General features: G+C 53.2%; 1 protein-coding gene across 2 annotated transcripts in view; it reads left to right on the forward strand.

Annotated features, from left to right (window-relative positions):
- The window catches only part of COL4A1 (collagen type IV alpha 1 chain), a 128996-nt gene that overhangs the window by 89122 nt on the left and 24538 nt on the right, over positions 1-15336 (forward strand). For both annotated transcript variants that reach the window (XM_032496661.1, XM_032496662.1), the window contains 8 exons: positions 1786-1881; positions 3806-3889; positions 4583-4653; positions 9036-9227; positions 9792-9960; positions 12259-12351; positions 12435-12539; positions 14278-14375. In XM_032496661.1, the coding sequence (XP_032352552.1) occupies positions 1786-1881; positions 3806-3889; positions 4583-4653; positions 9036-9227; positions 9792-9960; positions 12259-12351; positions 12435-12539; positions 14278-14375 (908 nt within the window). The remainder of the gene's footprint in view (positions 1-1785; positions 1882-3805; positions 3890-4582; positions 4654-9035; positions 9228-9791; positions 9961-12258; positions 12352-12434; positions 12540-14277; positions 14376-15336) is intronic.

Genomic DNA, 15336 nt, shown 5'->3' on the forward strand with positions numbered 1-15336 from the left:
AGTGATGGGCGAAGACACAGAGGGGGCGAGAGAGCCAACCTTGGGGAAATCTGGAACTTTTTTCTATATTCGTATTTTCCCAGTTCTGAAATAGGAGCGAATCTCACATAAAGACGTGAACATTCCACTGCTGTCGGTGAGCGGGATGTGTGAACTGAACACGCTGTAACATGCCGCCCCCTCCCATTGCCAGGTTGCCCTTTTTAAGTCAGTGCAAATTACGTGATTCACAATCGCAGCGTGTTAAGTGGGAATTTATAAATGCGATTTTTACTCAGATTCACGGTGCATGAATCTGCACGAATCTGAGCGCAGAGGCTGCATCTTAATGCTGATTGTCACCTTGGGACCTGTTAGCCGCTCACTAACAGAGCAGCACAGTGGCTCCGACCCCCCCAGGGCCTCTGGCCCCGTGTGGCGCCCCTCCTTGACCTTCAGAACGCCTCGGAGACCATCGCTGTGTCCTTGCTTTAGACTCCACGCTGTTTCAGAGTGGTTTTGGTGAAGATGCAGTTTCTTTCTTCCCGGGGCTGCGTAGGGATTCTGGTGGCCAGGAGCTCAGCAGGAGGTGTGCTCTGGACAAACAGTAACTTTTTGTTCATCGCCGTTCCCGCACCTGCGTTTGCAGAATCAGGGAGTCCATCCAGCTCGGCTGGCGGGGGCTGGGCACGAGCTCACCAGCCTTCAAGGACATGAAGGAAGCTCTTCATTTTCTTTTTTTTTTTAACTTAAGTACAGTTACAATGTGTCAGTTTCTGGGGTGCAGCCCCGTGTTGGGGAGGTTTGGGCTCCCTTATAGGCCTTCGTGTTTGAGAACAGACCCACCACTGCCGATTGGGTCCCGTGTGAAACCCCAGAGTCTGGGGACGCTCCCGTCCCCTGCCCATCCTGACGGAGACCATGTTGGCTGGGGGTGGGGGGCACGAGCTGCAGCCACGAGTGTTTGGGCGACAGTCGTGACACGTGCCCAGCAGGGCCTTGTGTTAACCTGCTCACTCTGTCTCCTTCCAAGCTGCTGCAGAGGGAAATGTAAACTCTCTCACTACGTGTATCCAAGTGGTAAAACGCTGCTTTTCTTTTTCCCTTAAGGGAGGCACTGGGGCTTGAAGCCAGGACCCCAGGCACGCCAAGCACCTGCTCTGCCCCCAAGCTGTACCCTCCCACCCCCAAAGCAATACATTTTTTTTTTTTACTAGAACCCACAACAGGTGGGGTTTGCGTTACTGCAGCTCATTTCCTTGCTCCTTCACATAAGTGATGCTCAGAACTGAGCAGGAGTAAACGTTTAGAGGCATCGTCCCACGGCAGTCTGCGTCTCTAAAATTATGATGACTTCGCTGTAAGTTTGCTCAGGGGAAAAAAAGGCATCAAGTTGTTCAGGTCTCCGTGTTGGCTTCACACATGTAGGACATGGACAGGTCACCAGTTTCTGAGCCTCAGTTTCTTAATCTGTGAAGTGGGGATGATAGTGATTATCCTGCCAGAGAGCAGCGAAATAAGGTTCAGGACGGGGCGGAAGAGCTGAAGTGCGCGTTAGAAACGCAGACTGGGCGTGTTGGCCGTGGCGGCTTGTGACGGGGAGTGGACGGACCCTAAGTGTGCTGGTCAGATTTTCCAAGTTAGTAAACTGGGATTGTTTCGGGCAAACTGAAGCTGGATTTCTGATACTCACCAAACAATCTGCACAGAGTTCAGTTTGGTTGCGGAGATTGAATAAAGGCAGGGTGGAGATACCTGTTTCAGTCTGGTGGCAGTGAGCCTGTCACTTTACAAACTCTGTTTCAGATGGACTCGTGGAGTGCCAGCCAGGACCGCCTGGCGACCAGGGTCTTCCCGGAAGTCCAGGGCAGCCGGGGTTGACGGGTGAGGTTGGAGAAAAAGGTAAGAGATTGGATTTTTTTAAGCAAATGGCCGTGCTTGGGAACGCACCACGTTCCTGGGAACGCACCACGTTCCTGCAGCCCTGCTGGCTTCGGGTGGGCGTGGCTGTGTCCTTCCTTTATTTGAAACACTCTTCAAAGTGCGTTCCTAAGACGCAATCTCCCTACAACTCTGCTGAGGTTGTCGGGTGTTTGAGAGACAGTTTCCACCTGAGAGGCAACGGGGAGACTGGTCCCTGAAGTCAGATCCCTGTCCTTTACCCTCCGTGGTCAGCAGACTAAACTCCCAGAGTGGCACCTTCCTGCGATCTTTCAGTTCAAAGGCTGGGAGTCCCGCTGTCCAAGAAAGCACGTCCTTCCTCCCAGCTGAGTCACAGACGCCTGCACTGATTGCCCGTCACCCCTCCAAGCCCTGTTCCCATAATCAGCGTGGGCAGATCCGCCGACGCCACCCTCGGCTCTCGGTTTTATCTTTCAACTTTTCAAGTGTCGACTGTAACGCCAACTCAGGACTCACCCTAGTCCCTCCCCGGTCTTGGGAAGGGTGGCCTGTCGCTGTACGGACAGTCCCAGCATCGAGCGCAGGGAGCACGGGGTGCCCAGGGAGTGGAACAAAGAGGAGGCAGCCCCGGAACCCACCCCTCCGGGTACCGTTTCTGGCTTCGGATGCCCAGGATTTTCACTCTTCAGAAGTCTAAAGGGAAAATCCATGGAAAACACCCTAGAACTCTGACAGCCCGTCAGAACCTTAGATGGAAGTGGTCTTGGATTTGGGGGAGGGGGGCGGCCACCAGGTGGGCTCACCTGGTTTTCAATGACTCTCCCTCGTCACTGCGCCCGGCGCTCTCTGAGGTGGGCTCTTCCGTCTTGTGGCGGTGCCAGTGGTCAGACAGGTCTTGGTACTGAGAGGTCTGCTTGTCCATCCCCTGGACCAGGAGGGAAGCCTCTTTCTTCTGCTGCCGTCATAACCCTGCAGCAGAGCCGGCAGCCTGCCCGGACTGCAGGGCGAGTGCAGTCTCCCCGACGGCCACCTCCAGCCCCGGGACTCGGACCCGCACGGGTCCCACGGTGCCACAACTTGGGGGTTTTCTAGCCGACGTGCACGGCATCCGTCCCACTGATGGGCTCCTGTTCTGCCCTCATTCCTGACAGTGGGGTCTGCCGGGGTGGGGTGCACCCTGACCCTGACCCTGACCCTGACCCTAGGGCGAGGGGCCGAGGAGGAGGCAGCCCAGCCTCTGACTGCTGAGCCCAGGCTTTCCCATGTGCACTGTGCTCTCTGACAGCCTGATCGGTGCCTAGGAACTGACATTCAAGGTTTAGGACACCAAACACCTCTCAGACTCTGGCCTTTTAGCTTAGTTTGAACATCGAGACATAAGAGGTTAGAATTTCCAAAGAAAGGCACTTCTCCCCATCTTTTCTGCACTGCGGCCCCTCCTCTTGCAGCCTCCTTGCCAGCTCAGGGCTGCCTTTGCTTGTGTGCCCTCTTCTTCCCACCTGCCATCCATCAGCCCGTAACATAGGCTCAAAGCCCAGGAGTTATCTGTGCCGTTTGCTTAAAAAAAACCCAAATCAAAGAGAAAGATGTTGAGAAGTCTTAGAATTTGAGACGAAATTATACAGTCAGGTCTTCGCAGGCTGATGGGCAAAACTGGGTTCCGGGTCACGTGCTGGCAAGGCAGCTCCCGTGGCTTCGCCAGGCAGACGGATGGCTTTTTATGGCACACCCATGGCTGCCTGCCAAGTGTGCAGAGGGTGGCGGGAACACAGGACCACTGGCACGTGGCTGCGCCTGGAAAGGTGTTAGATTCTGTGCAAGCCACACTGGACACAACGCTGTGAATGACGCTGGTCCCTCTGTCCTCCCCTGTGCCACCACTGCTCACACGTTACATAGGAGTACCCCGTGTCTCCTTTTTTAGGTCAAAAGGGAGAGAGCTGCCTCATTTGTGACACCACAGGACTTCGTGGGCCCCCTGGGCCACAGGGACCCCCCGGAGAAATAGGTAAGACCCTAGGTGTGAAAGGGACCGGGTCAGTGTTTGCTTCTGTGGGTTGGAAACTTGTCACTGCCTGAGACCTGATTTTCTGGAGCAACACTAGAGCAAGATGTGAGAACGTTGTCACTCTTCCAGGATGTGTCCAGCTTGTTGAAAATGATCACAATGACTTATAAATCCAGTGTCATAAAGATTTCCTAAGAAAAAGATAGCAGCATATATGGTCCACGGAGCTCGGCACATTTTGTTCTCTCGGGAGGTTACCACGTGGTCCCAGGCATGCCGGCGGGGTGTGTAGCCAGCCTGTGTCAGTTACCTGTGTGCATTTGGGGTCACTTTTCCCCTTTCTGAGCCCATCTGGGCATTTCTATTATTACTCTCTTGAGATTCTTCAAGTATCACCCACTTCGTATGAAGATCTTTGGACTTTTGAATCTTGAAAAAATACAATTGAATTATTAGCAAGTGTCTTAGTAGGGGAGGGTAGAGCTCAGGGGTAGAGCGCATGCTTAGCTTGCACCAGGTCCTGGTTTCAATCCCTGGTACCTCCTCTAAAAATAAACCTAATCACCTCCCCCCTGGCCAAAATAAAATAAATAATACAACAATAAATAAATAAAAATACTAGAAGATACATAAACATGAAAGAAAGTGTCTTAGCAACGATGTGCTAAATCTTTCCTCCGTCTCTCATGAAAGGTTTTCCGGGACAGCCAGGGGCCAAGGGGGACAGAGGCTTACCGGGCAGGGATGGCCTTGAAGGATTGCCGGTAAGTGAACCTGGCCGAGTTCTTGTACGTGTTAGACGTGGCCACCGAGCAAAGCAGCGCAGTGTGCGTTTTTGCATTTGTGAACCCTTGTCAGCCAGCAAGTTCAGCACCGCTGATTTCTGTAGCGGTGGAGGAAACCAGACCTGTTTCCTTCTAGGAATTTGAACTATTTAAAAAAAAATTCTTCTTCTTACAGACCTGTAGTTTGAAAATCTCTATCACCAACGTGTATTATAAAAACACTCAAATCTAAAACGCAGTGTCTTGATCATACAGACGTGAAACCTTTCAGTGAAGCAGGAACCAGCTTCCTGCCTTCTCTGCTTTGTTTGAGAGGACGCCGTCGGGCCGGGGAGGGCAGCGCTGCCCCTCGGCACCGAGGGCGCTTCTGTGTTGCACGTCATCAGGTCTGTTCCTAAAGCTTTGGAGCCTCTGGGCCTTGTTCTCGTATTGTCTTTGTTCTAAGCTCTGTAAGCATCAACTGTTTTTCACAATTCTTTTTTTTTAATTGTAAGAATTTAATTTACTCTCTAACTCGACATATCCAAACATTATCACTTTGATGTGTGATCAATATAAAATGAGGCGTTTTATACTCCTTTGTTCTTACTGTGTCTTTGAACCCCGGTGTGTGTTGTATTCTTTCTAGCATGTCTCAGTTTGGACACTTTAATTTGCAGCAGATAAAACTAAATGTCATGCTACCAAGACAATATAGTTGTGTTTAATGACAAAGTATTTTATACTGCTTCAATTTTAAATTTTAAATTAGTTAAAGTTTATAAAATGAAAAAAAAAACTTCCCTGTTTGCACTAATCACATTCCTTTTTTTTGTTTGTTTTAATTGAAGTATAGTCAGTTAAAATGCTGTGTCAATTTCTGGAGCACAGCATAATGTTTTAGTCATGCGTGTACATACAGAGACTCATTTTCATATTGTTTTTCATTATAGGTTACTACAAGATACTGAATATAGCTCCCTGTGCCGCACAGTATAAACCTGGTGTTTATCTATGTTACATATGGTAGTTAGTAGCTACAAATCTCAGTCTCCCAATTTATCCCTTCCCAACCCCGGTTTTTACAGATTCTTTCCTTCCTCTTTTTTTTCTTTTCTTCTAATCTTTTGTCATCAACTGAAAGTCAGATCTTTGTCAGTATTCTTTTTTGATGTAGCTCTTTAACATTTGTAATTTAAAAAAAATTTCTGGAAGGTTCTATCCAAGCAGGTCAGGGCGACAGTGAGTTGAAATGGGAGTGAAGTGGCTGGAATTCGGCAGGAGTTTTCTCCTTTTGAAGTTAGATCTTAGGCCTCTGCTTTCCAGAACTTCCTGGGGGCCTGGGGAGCTTGCTTAGAAGTCCCGACTGTTTAAAATATTTCTAAATAACTCAGAAGTTCACAGAGCTGGGAACTCTGGCTGTGGTGGGGATCAGAGCTGGATCAACTCTGAAGGTGACAGACATAGTCTGGACATGGCTTTATCTACTCAGCCTTCTTGGAACACTTCTGGCCTCAACGCTGCCTGGAACCCAGTCCAGACGCCCCCCGCCCCCTAGCCTTAAATCCAACAACATTGGAAAAGAGGAAGGAGGATGGTTGAGGAGAAGTCAGGATAAAGAAGAAAATGAAGACAACATACAACAAAAATCTGAACCCCAAAGCCCTGTCCAGCAGGAGCTTAGAGTGGAGGGAGAGCACGTCCAGACCTGTTCCGTGGGTCAGTGACTTAGGAGCAGGCAGCGGGTGTCCTTGTATGAGGTGCTGTATGGTCCCCTGATTTCAGATTTGGCCGGAGGGTGGAAGAGGTAGCCCGCAAGCCAGCGGAGCACGCTGGGAAGTTGATTTCAGGGAAAAGGGATGGAGAGCTCCGTTCCGCATTCGATTTAGGTGGCATTTCTGTGACGTGCCCTCCAGAAGCCCGAAGTTTGATTTGAAAGCCGAGAGCTTGATTTTGGGGAAAGGAGGATGGTCACAAGAGGTGGGCACCTGGCTGAGATGATGGAGCCCCCCCACCCCCATCCCCACCCCACCGCAGGTCACTCGGGGGGGACCTGCGTTGACGGGGATGACTTCTCCCCAGTTCCCCCACGGTGGCACTGCGTGCTCGATGCAGACCACACGCGTTGTCAGCGCTGCTCCAGTTTAGATACCAGCGCTGAACTTCCCGGCAGCCTTTGTTTCTTCAGCGTTTATCTTAAACAATGTAGATCAGAAGACTTCCAAATAGCTTAGGATTAAGAAGTTCTGTGGCAAAGAAACCATGTGAGCTGTCCTGGAGTTGTGAATGTCACTTCCCCAAGAGAGTCTAGATTTCTCCCTTAAGTAGAATGGTGGTTGGCAAGGTCATCAGTGTTAAAATAAAAATGGTGTTTTCCCACCCTGTGCTCGTGGTATTAGAAAGCACTGTACGTCCAGGTGGTGAAAAACCAACATGAAATAACACAAGAGGATGCTCCTGGGTTGGGTGTCACTTCTTACGCTGGCACTGATGTTTTAGTGGTGGATGTTGCCGGTTCAATATATCCTTCCCCTGGTGCCTCCCTGTTGTAGACATGAGGCGCACAGAGACAGAAAGCGTCGGTCCTCTGGGGACTGGACCGAGTAGCCTGGGCACCTTCCCCTTCCCTGAGGAGATCTGAGTCACGTGTCCTCTATTCCAAGGGGCACTGCCAGCCTAGGAGCAGCTGTATCTGTGTCCACTAGAACTTTCTGCTGGGATAGAATGTTCCGTGTCTCCACCGTCCAGCTTGGTAGCCATTGGCCGGTGGTGGCTGTTGCCTCTTTGAAATATGGCTGGTGTGACCAAGAACTGAAGTTCTCATGTTATTTAAGGTTTTAAACAGCGCGAGGCAGTGCAGACTCGTGGCCGGCTTCTGGAGGAGCTCTGGGGTGTCCTTGGTTGTGTGTCTGAGAAAGTGAAGCTGGGCTGTGTGCTCCATGCCTCGGCCGGCGCTGTCCCGGCTCCCGGCAATGGCAGGATGGGCAGGAACACAAGTCAGCCCCATTTAGTGGGGTCCTGAACGTACCGCCTGCGTGGCTGTGGGCAGCCTCTAAGCCCCTCCAAGCCTTGCCCCCACCCTTGTGTAGGAGGCAGCTCTTACTAGGTACCAGCTACCTCTTCCAGGCTGTGTGTTGTGGGGACAGAGTGCAGGCTTTGCAGCCTGGCTGTGTGCTCTCGGACGGATCGCTGACCTTCTCGGGTGATTAACTCCCCCACTGCTCAGCGGTGGTCCCAGTGTTTTCTCTGTAGAGTTGGGTGAACGATCAGGGATGAAGTGTCAGGATTTGGGACCCATCTCAGGCTCTTAATAAGTGGTAGCTGTTTTAAATCCGAAGATTGTCTGGCTTTGGGTGTATCCTTGTCTCCCAGCTCCCTCCTCTGAGGAACACCAATTACACACACACACAGCGGCATGCGTGCACAGGGTCACATGCACCCAAGAACCGCTTCAGAGGGAGTTTATAGAAAGGAGTGCAAACCAACTGAATCCTGCAAGAGCTTAAATTCTGCCAGGTGAGCCGGGAGGCTGAAGAGAGCAGGTGACAGAGACAAATGCTTGAGCCCGTGGCCCTCTTCCCATGAGCCCCAGCTCTCGGGGCAGGAGGAGGTGCCACCTGTGGGTGCGGGCACCCCTCGAAGAGTCAGCTTTCCAGGACTGAGCAGTGGCCCAGCAGGTGCCTCTCAGGAAAGCCAGTTCTGTCCTGCTGACTGCTCGGAACACTCCAGAGCTGGGCTGCTGCTCACTCCCCAGGCTTCTCCTGCCCGGGGTGCCCTGGCCGCCCCTCCCTCTTCTGGAATTGCGGTGGGAGCGTGAACGGACAGTGGTGCGATTCCAGCACTGACCAGGCTTAGAGAGCGTGGTGGCTCCCAGCTTCCACCCTTTCTCCGGCTTCTTTTTCATCCCCGCTTTTCAAGGTGGCTTCTTTCTTTTTCCCTCAGTTGTCAAAATAAGGACATTGATCATTTAAAAAAGTTTTTTTTTCCCAAGAATTGGTTTATTGTTAGGGTCAGTAACACTTGTTTCCTTTTAATTCGCTGTCACCCTGTGGTCGTCATCGAAGAGACTGCTTTTTAAGAATTTTCTGAAGTATAGTCAGTTTCTGGCGCAGCGTTTCACTCCTACACACACGTACTTAAACGTTCATTTTCACGTTCTTTCTCATTATAGGTTACCAAGGACGTTCATCATTGATACAGTAATATTAACTACAGTACATTTTCAATGGCAAGATTGCTCCTGTAAAGCCTTTAAACCTGTTTTTCCTTTCTTCAGGGTCCCAGGTGGCTTCTTGACTTCCCTGTTGAATGTGTCTCCAGCCAGGCTGGTTTGCTTGGCAGACGCATGTCTTCCGTGGTGTCACACGGCTTTGTTCTCACAGGGCCCGCAAGGTACACCAGGACTGATGGGCCAGCCGGGAGCCAAGGGAGAGCCTGGCGAGATCTACTTCGACATGCGACTCAAGGGTGACAAAGGAGACCCGGGTTTCCCGGGCCAGCCCGGGATGCCAGGCAGAGCAGGCTCTCCCGGAAGAGATGGCCATCCGGGTCTGCCCGGCCCCAAAGGCTCCCCGGTATGTTCATCCCAGACTTTGAACTTGTAATTGACAGGCGGATATGCAAAGAGCGATGCGACGAGTAATTTGTATCAAATCTGTGCATTTGCACTTGGGTGGTCATTGTCGTGAACGACTCTGTCTCATGGTTCGCGGGAAAGCGGCCATCTGTAGACCTTGGGCTGGTGGCCTTCACTGGAACAATTAGATGGTAAGGGATCAGTCTCTTCTGATGGATCTGCAGGAACTGCAAAGACTTCCAGATGTTGGGTGGGAGAAGAAATGTAAAGTTAATGGTGTCTGAATCACCCTTTTAAAGAAGATTCTAGACATAAGTGCCTTACTCTTTGGAGTGTCTCCTTGTGTGGGGGAGGGAAGGGAGGATGATTGCTCAGCTTCAAGAAAAGACTGCTGGCTGCATTTATTAACCACTAGTTAACCTTTGCAGACGGGTGGAAGTAAATGAACAGCACAGCCAATTAAACTCTGCAACTTATTTACTGCAGGTGGAGGACAGATGGGACTTGGGTCGGCGGGCTGGTGTGTCTGCTGATATTGCTTCTTTTTCTCTTTTCACTGCAGGGTTCAGTGGGATTAAAAGGAGAACGTGGCCCCCCAGGCGGAGTTGGATTCCCAGGCAGTCGTGGTGACATCGGCCCTCCTGGGCCCCCAGGGTTTGGCCCTATTGGCCCCGTTGGTGACAAAGGACAGGCGGGCCTTCCGGGAAGCCCTGGGTTCCCAGGCCAGCCAGGTGAGACCCGAGGACCTCAAGTGCAGCATGCAAGTGCCCGGAGCCTGGGCTGAGTGACGTGGCACGTGGGTCTGGTTTCAGGTCTGCCCGGAGGGGGGACGTGACCTGGCCACTCTTTCTCTAGCCTTTCTCTATCTTGTTTCTCCCCGTTGGGAGATGGGCCAGGTGATGGGTAGGATCTGGATACCAGGAATTTGAATTCATAGATGATTTTCTTACAAAGAATCGTCCAGTGTGTACATCAGAAGGCAGCCTTTTCTGTGGAAGTGACGCCAGCGTGAGCCCGTTTTCCTCTGCAGCCATCTCCTGTGTCTCCCCGATGAGCAGTCTGGGCCCCACGTGGCACGCTCCCTGCTGACCCGCGCGTGCCGGTGGCCCGCCTGCGGCTGACTAGGCCTGGCTGCTTAGTTAGTTCCGTGGTAGTCTCCGCGATTTGCCGATTTTTTTCCAGGTGGTTCTCTGTGCCACGCACTGGGCTAAGTGGGGACCAGAGAGTAAGCAGGTCAGACATGTCCCGCTTTCCTGGAGCTGACAGCCAGGGCTTTTGGGCAGAGGACGTGGGTGGGGACAGGGCCACACGAGGGCTCCCCATGGTCGCGGTCTGCAGCGTCCTTGTGACTGGCTTGCCCTCAGGGACGGAAGTGAAAAGGGGCGCCTGGGCCCCACACGCAGTAGGCTCTCAGGGACGTGTTAGTTGAATATGATTCAGGGAGGAAATGGAACACGGACACCATTCCCTGGAGAGCCTGGGAGAGAGGAGGAGAGGCCAGCGATGGCCCGGCGCCGAGGACGGGCGGAAGGATGCCTGCTTTATTTCCTAAGACGTCTAAAGAATTGTAAAAACAAATGACAGGTGGCTTTGGGCGATAAAAGTTGTGTGACTCATAAACCTTGAAGAGCATAGTAGCTGAGTAGCTGGCTGATCCAAGTCTCCCACAGGAACCACATGGCAGTGATGACCGTCTGGCCTTCTTGTTCACAGATTTGCTAGTTCTGTCACCAGTCATGGTATCTAGCCCAAGTGTCATCAGTTCCCATCCCCCTTGGGAACTATTTCCTTATATCGTGTAAATTTCACAAGCCCTCCCACACAGGAAGTAGGAGCACCCCCTGATGGAAGTCCCAGGAGAGCGTCGTAGTGGATTAACACCATCATTCTCATTGTTGTGTAATCGTTGGTGACTTGGCTCCAAGTTAGGACTCTGCTGATCATTGTTCTTTGTTTAGCAAAGATCCCAGAAATGTCTCTTTTTTGACTCCTTTAGGGGCAGGGGAACACTGGGTTTGACTCAGAAGGGCCCCTGATCTTGGAGAAGGGACCTCCGGTCATTTGCCTCCCCTGCCCCCTACCCCCAGCTACGGATTCCCAAATCACCGCGTCATGTGCCCTCTGTGCTCATGGAGTCTGATCACTTGCACAGCTGGAAAAAGGCATCAGACTTGCTTCTTGGCCGGAAACTACATGCAGATCAGTCCCAGCAGGATGGGAAGAAGCTTCTTGAAGGAGGCAGTTGTCCACATTCTGTAGGGTTCCTTGGCCATCCAGACCCAGTCAGCTTGGAGATTAGAAACCCGACTTCTTTGATCTGCCAGAGCTGTGTTTCCGGCGATGGTCATAAAGGCCTCGTTCCCAGGGCTGGACTGATAGGGAGTGTGTGGGGTCACGCGGTTGGCACTTCCCAGTGCCTCTGGCTAAAGAAAGCTTTGCCCCCCCCATCCTGAATTCTTTAAGGTATGTGAGGATTCTGTGTGCATGTTCTTGGAGGTGATCCCTTCCTTAACAGATAAATCCTGACACCCAGTGCATCTCCTGGACATGGACGCCGGGGGCCGGGCCCGCACCCCCTGGGTTGAACACGTGGGTGGTTTCCCTGTGCCTCTGGAGATAGCGCAGAACCGTCCAGATCCCTGTTAGGATTATGTGTATCAGCCACTGAGCGTGTCGTGAAGATAACTGCCCATCAGAGGAACATCAAAGCAACTTAGAGTCAGTCCTGTCTGAGAAACTGAGAGAGAAGCGTTTTGACTGTTTGAGACAGACTAATGAGAAAACGACCCAGGGCCATCTCACTGTTTGTTACTGTAGAGTTTTCAGCTTTTTTTGACTCTTCCTTTGCACTCTTAAGGAATTCTGTGTCCACAAACATACGTTTTGAGGGGAGAGGTGCTCTCTGTGTGAGATTCTAGAAAAGTGGCAGGAAGGAATGCATGTGGGCAGACGAGGCTGTCCGCAGGGGACAGGTGTGCCCGAGGACGTGCTGCCACGGGCCTCACGCTCTGATCGTACTCTTTCCCCAGGTCCCAAGGGCGAAGCAGGAAAAGTCGTGCCCTTACCTGGTCCCCCAGGAGCAGAAGGACTTCCGGGGTCTCCCGGTTTCCAAGGGCCCCAAGGTAGGTCCCAAGTTCACCTGGAGACACAGTGGGAACATTGCCCACGTTTTTCTCACGCTGACCCTTGGTCTTTCTCACAACAGGTGACCGAGGTTTTCCTGGGACCCCGGGAAGGCCAGGCCTCCCTGGAGAGAAGGGCACTGTGGGCCAGCCAGGGATTGGATTTCCAGGGCCTCCTGGTCCCAAAGGTAAGCTTGCAGGACAAGTCCAGCCCTGAGTGGGGCCACTGCTCTGGCCACGGCCCCTGGGGGCCCCAGTGGTGGTGCCTGTCCCCTGGCTGGTCAGCACCAAGGGCCAGGAATTTGTCCTCTCATGAATCCTAAGAAAAAAGAGGCAATGGGCGTAAACACCATGCCAGTCAGTGGAGGCTTTCCCAGAGCTGCGCGGTGCAGGGGACGGTGATTCCAGGTGCGGTGATGGGTGAGGAGGTGGCTCCCAGCCAAGCGGTCTAGGGGAAGGAGTTGGGACATTGGGACCGCAGGCTGCCCAGAGAGCTGGCGGTCAACCCCCCTCGAGGGGGTCTCTCTCCTCAGTGAAGGAAGCACACAGCCCCCTGGGACCTGGGCCCGGCTGGTTTGGAAGTCGAGAGAAGGCCAAGGGGACGGTGGGGGGGGGGGCTGAGGAGGGGCCTTGCTCTGGGGGGAAGAGCCCCCCACTCTGTGGGGCTGGAATCCCCACGGGTGCTGACGTTCCAGGACCAGCACTTGTTGCTGAAAACTGTAAGGGAGTAAAGAGGGCGGTTTCACCCTTTTGGCTGGTTTCTCGTCTGCCAGGCCTTCAGGGGCACTGATGTGCAGACTTGCCGTTAGGGACCTCTGTCCAGAGCCCAGAAGGGCTGTGAGCGGCGAAGGGCATGTCTTTCTCATCTGGGCCGCATCTGACTCCAGGTTTACCAACTTTTTGCCAAAACTTAGTTAAGACTTGTCCTGCCTCCCAGCTGCTGGTCTGGGGCCGGCATCTCGCCTGCTCTCATGGTTACAGGCCTCCCCCCTCGGGGACAGAGGACAGCAGCCTGTTTCCTCTGGGAGCTGCGTGATGCCACCCACCTCCTGGTCACTCTGTCAGGCATACGGGGCAGAAGGCCCTAGGGACCCTCCAAGATCCCAAGGACAGTGCTCAGGCCTCAGGGTGTTCCCCTGGGGGAGGCAGCCCACTGCCGGCGTGCAGGTAGAATTTAGCTGGTGAGGGCCCTTCACCCTTGGCCTGCAGTGCACGCAGCCTCTTGCAGCCAGGTGCTCTGTCTGTCAGGCCCCTCGCAACCACGCACGGGTGATTCAGGTTTGTGCTTCTGCAAACTTAGAAATCCCCGCAGGCACGGACCGCCCACCACACAGGGGACTGTGGCCCTGTGGCTCTCAGATGTCCTTGCCGCACTTTACAGCCTCATGGGCAGTGGTCAGAAAGCCCGTCAGAAGCCCCTGGATGGGACCCAGGCTCGAAATACCCCACGTGCCTCCGGGGTGGGGCAGTTTGAGAACCCAGTGGTCTAACGCGGCACTTCTCAAACGTGGACGTTTCCAGGGATCATGAGGGGTCTGGTTAAAATGCGGGTCTGCGTGGGGAGATCGGGTGGCTTCTCATCAGGAGACGGGATGCTCCTGACCCTGGACCACGGTCTGAAGTGCTGGTCCTGGTCCGCAAGCGCCGTTTTGGTTTGTTGTGGGGCGGGGAGTGGAACCGGAAAGAAAGTTTCCAAGTGCGAAGAAGAAACGGGAGGGAGGGGCAGGTGTGAGGAAAAGAGAGGAAAGGGTGGCAGGTGCTGTGTGCGGTCCCCCAGGCGCCCCAACTGCCCCCCGTCCAGGATGGTCTCATCTTCCCTGTTGGCTCCTCAGATCTGTCCGGGTTCACCCAAACAGGTGTAGAAGAAGTGAAGAACGTGGGGAACAGTATTTTTCCATTAATGATTTTTCCGATTCTTCAAAACAGGCGTCGATGGTTTACCTGGAGATCCTGGACCTCCTGGGGTTCCGGGTCGCCAAGGATTCAATGGCTTACCTGGCAACCCAGGTGTGCCCGGCCAAAAGGTGGGTACCGAGTGTTGTCTGGGTTGATGCTTCCCCGTCCTCATGATTCATTGGGCCAAAAAAAAATGTGGGTAATTAATCTCCTAGGATAGGCTGGGTCGGCGTGTTTTGTTTTTGATGAAATAGCATCGAATAGAAAATAATGAGGTATGTGTAGCACGTGGTCGTGAATGTTTCAGGGAGAATCACTTGTCCTGCCTTGTGAGTGTGCTCTTGCCTGTGTGCCTCAGTGTCCAGCATGTGTCTTACTGGGAGTGGCAGAGGAAAGCTGTTTGGAAGTCACTGTCCTGAGCGACATGACAGCCCCCAGGAGGTTCGGGTGTAGGGTTTCTCGGCCTCAGCGACATTGACGTTGGGGTCCAGTAGTTCTTCATGGCAAGGGCTGCCCTGAACATTGTGGGGTCTTTAGCAGCCTCCTCCGTGGGCTCCTGGTGCACAAAGCAGCACCCCCACCTGCACCTGTGACATTACCCCATGTCACCAGGGGGCTAAGGGCTGGTTGCAGACCCCAGGGCTGCTGTGACTTCAGGCCTCCCCTCACCCTCAGACGCCCCCCCACTGGCTGTCTCACACAGGTGGTAGTTCCTTTCCTAGTGTGACTAGAAGGAAGTGAGATGGCCAGGGAGCATCTGTCCCAGGTGGGAGGAAGGCGGAGGGCAGTACGTGTACCTTTGCTGACACGGAACCAGGCGGGCCTGGTCCCCAGCCTCGGGGACAGGCAGGTGGGCCTGCAGACAGACGGCTGTGCCTCGGGGGGTCTGGGGACACTTCCTTGTCACCCACAGTGTCCCTGCCTCAGTGGCTGGAACAGAGGGAAGCCCTCGGACATCTGTGTTTATGTGAACCACCGCCGCCTTCCCCTTGGTTTGAAATTAAGTCAGCGGTGGTGGCCTGTGCAATGCACCAGGCTCACAAGTTAGTAAGCGCTGGATGGAACTGGAATTAAGGATTTGTTCTATGA

Source organism: Camelus ferus, chromosome 14 (assembly GCF_009834535.1).
Source record: "Camelus ferus isolate YT-003-E chromosome 14, BCGSAC_Cfer_1.0, whole genome shotgun sequence".
Taxonomy (NCBI): Eukaryota; Metazoa; Chordata; class Mammalia; order Artiodactyla; family Camelidae; genus Camelus; species Camelus ferus.